The 4611-nt window shown below is 33.0% G+C and overlaps 1 protein-coding gene across 3 annotated transcripts in view; it reads left to right on the top strand.

Annotated features, from left to right (window-relative positions):
* The window catches only part of LOC111715544 (glycine receptor subunit alpha-4), a 46902-nt gene that overhangs the window by 38979 nt on the left and 3312 nt on the right, over positions 1 to 4611 (top strand). For all 3 annotated transcript variants that reach the window (XM_023490898.1, XM_023490899.1, XM_023490900.1), the window contains 6 exons: positions 333 to 374; positions 469 to 505; positions 1057 to 1210; positions 1609 to 1645; positions 2209 to 2305; positions 4060 to 4218. In XM_023490898.1, the coding sequence (XP_023346666.1) occupies positions 333 to 374; positions 469 to 505; positions 1057 to 1210; positions 1609 to 1645; positions 2209 to 2305; positions 4060 to 4218 (526 nt within the window). The remainder of the gene's footprint in view (positions 1 to 332; positions 375 to 468; positions 506 to 1056; positions 1211 to 1608; positions 1646 to 2208; positions 2306 to 4059; positions 4219 to 4611) is intronic.

Below are 4611 nucleotides of genomic sequence, written 5' to 3'. Positions count from 1 at the left end.
TTCCCCCCCCCACCCCCGGGTGTAATTGTGGTGCACATCTCTAAAAACTGTAATATCAATTTACTATGACAGGTAGTGCTCGGCCCAAAAATTCCCCTTTAGAAAATACAGCAATATGCCATAAAAGAGAAATATTATTTCCATATTAAGTTTGTATTTTGTAACTGGTCTAAACCTCAGAAAATGACTCTTTTCAGATATATAACTATTATATTATATCAGTTACAAAATTCTCAGCGAGATTTAAAAAACAAAAACGACAATTATTCCAATTTTAACTACTGGTACGATCGTGTATACTGTACAATATATAAACAAGTTAAAAAATTTAGTGAGATTGAGAGAAAACGAGAAAAACGTGGATCAGCAGTAAGGTATATTTACAATAAAAAGTTTTGCTGTGCAAAAAAGATTCAATATTTTCACATTTTGTCAATATTCTTCATTATTATATTTTCAATAATTTAGGGATATGATGAATTTTGGGCATAATCGGTTTATACAGGTAATCATTTAATAAGGGATTAATTATGCACAAATCAAAATAAATTTCACAATTTATTTTCGTTTAGAAAAAACTTTTTTATAAATCTAATCTTAAATCTTAGTTTTGAAAGTTGTTTTCTTAAACGATGGATACTTCATCACAAATCTGTAACATTCATCAAAAAAGTTTAATTCCTGCAAAAAGGGGAAAAAAACTCGAAAACTAAAAAGAAATTAAAAATCTTAACAGCCATTTTTTTCATGATGAATGAAGGATTTTTAAAGATTATTTGGGGGACATGGGCTTGCTAATTGTTTACTCAGAAATGATTGTTTTCCCAATCCAGCGGCGGAAAAAAAACCATTTCTTACATATTGGGGAAAATGATTCTTAAGAGAAATAGGGGGAAATATTTTTTAAAGAAAATATTAACTATTACACTGTTATAGAGAATTTGCATGTACAATTCACATGCTGTACATTGTTCATGTATATTGGACGTTGTACAAAATAAATATAAGCATTACGTATGTACAATATACATATATAATTGCACAACGTGTTTTTAGTGTGTACAGTGTACAGGCGGGGATAGTTATCAACCAACATCGCAACCTTATCTGGATCAAACAATAGTACAACAACAACAACAACAACAGCAGCAACAACAGCAGCAGCAACATCATCTCCAACAACAGCAGCAGCAGCAAACAATATTTCAAGGAAAAGAGTTGACTAAATAATCTCATGATAAACAAGTGTTAGTGTTAAAGGGAGTGACTTCCTAGACATGGAACTTGAGCTGAAAGTGCAATATTGTAGAGAAAATCTATTTAAGAATTGTAAATAAAAGTTTCTTCTGCTGACTGAAACAACTGGTGAAATATTTCAAACCACTTAACGCTCTTTTTTATAATTATACACTGTACAATTGTCTAATTGTCTAAAGTTTTTCTCTACAATACTGCACTTTCCCCTCAACTACCACGTCAAGCCGGTCTCTCCATTTATCAAGTGTTATCAAGTGATGAAAATGTATGAAACACATCAAAATTACTAAGTGTGAATATCTTTTTATTTAATTTCTATTTTCATTATTTGTAAATTCTTGGATTGTTCAGGTCACAACAATTTCCAGCAGCCCTATATGCACACTAGGAAACCAAGCATTTATTAATCATTTTAAAGTGATTGTTTGTGTTATTAAGACTGCTCTCTGTGAATAAATTAAGATTCTAACAGTTGTTAAAATTCTGCACCTTCTAATAAGACCTCAGTCCAACCTACTAATAAGACCTCAGTCCAACCTACTAATAAGACCTCAGTCCAACCTACTATAATAAGACCTCAGTCCAACCTACTAATAAGACCTCAGTCCAACCTACTAATAAGACCTCAGTCCAACCTACTTCTGGATCGAATGAATCTTTAAAACTGTTTGCTCCTAGCTTCAATTGGAAAAAGTTTTGCGTTATTTTCTTAAACAAAATCATTCTTTTTTCATTTTCTCTCGTTTAAAAACAAATATTTTACATTCTCTCTTATCCAAAGCTAAATCTGAACTTAATATTTTTAACGAAATGTACTATCTTGAACAGGAAGTAAAATTGATATATTTGTATTTCCGGAAATAGAAATATTAAATCTTCAATTCTGCTAAAACGGAAAAAAGATTTATTTTTGGGAAAAAGGACGCTTCACTAAACTTGGTTTGAACACAGATCCCCCCATCAGATTCCGTCAATGCATCATCATCACCATCATCATCATCATCATCATGATCGTCCAATTTCTCAAGAAATGCATGAACAAGCCCAGGTCAGAAGATATACAATAATTTTATGGCTTTGTATCTGAAATTTTTAAAAACATTATCATCTCCAAAATCTGATATTTTCCTGTATAATTCCCCCCCCCCACCCCCGGGTGTAATTGTGGTGCACATCTCTAAAAACTGTAATATCAATTTACTATGACAGGTAGTGCTCGGCCCAAAAATTCCCCTTTAGAAAATACAGCAATATGCCATAAAAGAGAAATATTATTTCCATATTAAGTTTGTATTTTGTAACTGGTCTAAACCTCAGAAAATGACTCTTTTCAGATATATAACTATTATATTATATCAGTTACAAAATTCTCAGCGAGATTTAAAAAACAAAAACGACAATTATTCCAATTTTAACTACTGGTACGATCGTGTATACTGTACAATATATAAACAAGTTAAAAAAGGGACACATGGCCGTGTGACAGTACAATAAACCGGATAAATCATTACCTTGTATTAGTGTGGGTGGAACAGTACAATAAACCGGATAAGTCATAACCTTGTATTAGTTTGGAACAGTACAATAAACCGGATAAATCATTACCTTGTATTAGTGTGGGACAGTACAATAAACCAGATAAATCATTACCTTGTATTAGTGTGGAACAGTACAATAAACCGGATAAATCATTACCTTGTAGTGTTATTAGTGTGGAACAGTACTATAAACCGGATAAATCATTACTTTGTAGTGTTATTAGTGTGGAACAGTACAATAAACCGGATAAGTCATAACCTTGTATTAGTTTGGAACAGTACAATAAACCGGATAAATCATTACCTTGTATTAGTGTGGAACAGTACAATAAACCGGATAAATCATTACCTTGTATTAGTGTGGGGCAGTACAATAAACCGATTAAATCATTACCTTGTATTAGTGTGGGACAGTACAATAAACCGGATAAATCATAACTTTGTATTAGTGTGGGACAGTACAATAAACCGCATGAATCATTACCTTGTATTAGTGTGGGACAGTACAATAAACCGGATAAATCAAAACTTTGTATTAGTGTGGAACAGTACAATAAACTACATAAATCATTACCTTGTATTAGTGTGGGACAGTACAATAAACCGGATAAATCATTACCTTGTATTAGTGTGGGACAGTAAAATTAACCGGATAACCATAACTTTGTATTAGTGTGAAACAGTACAATAAACCGGATAAATCATTACCTTGTAGTGTTATTAGTGTGGAACAGTACAATAAACCGGATAAATCATTACCTTGTAGTGTTATTAGTGTGGAACAGTACAATAAACCGGATAAATCATTACCTTGTATTAGTGTGGAACAGTACAATAAACTGGATAAATCATTACCTTGTATTAGTGTGGAACAGTACACTAAACCGGATAAATCATTCCCTTGTTGTGTTATTAGTGTGGAACAGTGCAATAAGCCGGATAATCATTACCTTGTAGTGTTATCAGTTAGAAACAGTGCAATAAGCCGGATAAATCATTACCTTGTAGTGTTATTTGTGTGAAACAGTGCAATAAGCCGGATAAATCATTACCTTGTAGTGTTATTAGTGTGTAACAGTGCAATAAGCCGGATAAATCATTACCTTGTAGTGTTATTAGTGTGGAACAGTGCAATAAGCCGGATAAATCATTACCTTGTAGTATTATTAGTGTGGAACTGTGCAATAAGCCGGAAAAAAACATTACCTTGTAGTGTTATTTGTGTCAATAGGAAAATCCTCTAAAATTTGGCGATTTTTTTCAGATTCAGTCCCACAGCAATCCAATGTTCAACCAGGATCAGCTGTCAATGCTTGAAGTTGAAGATCAGCAGCAGCAGCTCCAGCAGCTAACACAAGCTGCTGCCAGCTGTCCTAAACATGGGAATGGGGTTCTCAAGGACAGAAACAATGCAATATCTGAGGTGAGCAGTAATCACGTGGTAAACGTCTATATGTTTCATGTGAACCCAATGTGCTCGGAAATCAATCAGGTTAGGTAGCCGTTCAAAGCCAGTTGGTCAATCAGGTTATTAAAGTTATAGGTGGTCAATCAGGTTATTAAAGTTATAGGTGATCAATCAGGTTATTAAAGTTATAGGTGATCAATCAGGTTATTAAAGTTATAAGTGGTCAATCAGGTTATTAAACTTATAGGTGGTCAATCAGGTTATTAAAGTTATAGGTGGTCAATCAGGTTATTAAAGTTATAGGTGGTCAATCAGGTTATTAAAGTTATAGGTGGTCAATCAGGTTATTAAAGTTATAGGTGGTCAATCAGGTTATTAAAGTTATAGGTGGTCAATCAGGTTATTAAA

This window comes from Eurytemora carolleeae, unplaced genomic scaffold (genome assembly GCF_000591075.1).
Source record: "Eurytemora carolleeae unplaced genomic scaffold, Eaff_2.0 scaffold1603, whole genome shotgun sequence".
In the NCBI taxonomy this organism is placed as follows: Eukaryota; Metazoa; Arthropoda; class Copepoda; order Calanoida; family Temoridae; genus Eurytemora; species Eurytemora carolleeae.
Note: the sequence above shows the minus strand (reverse complement) of the source record. Positions and strands in the feature narration are given on the sequence as shown.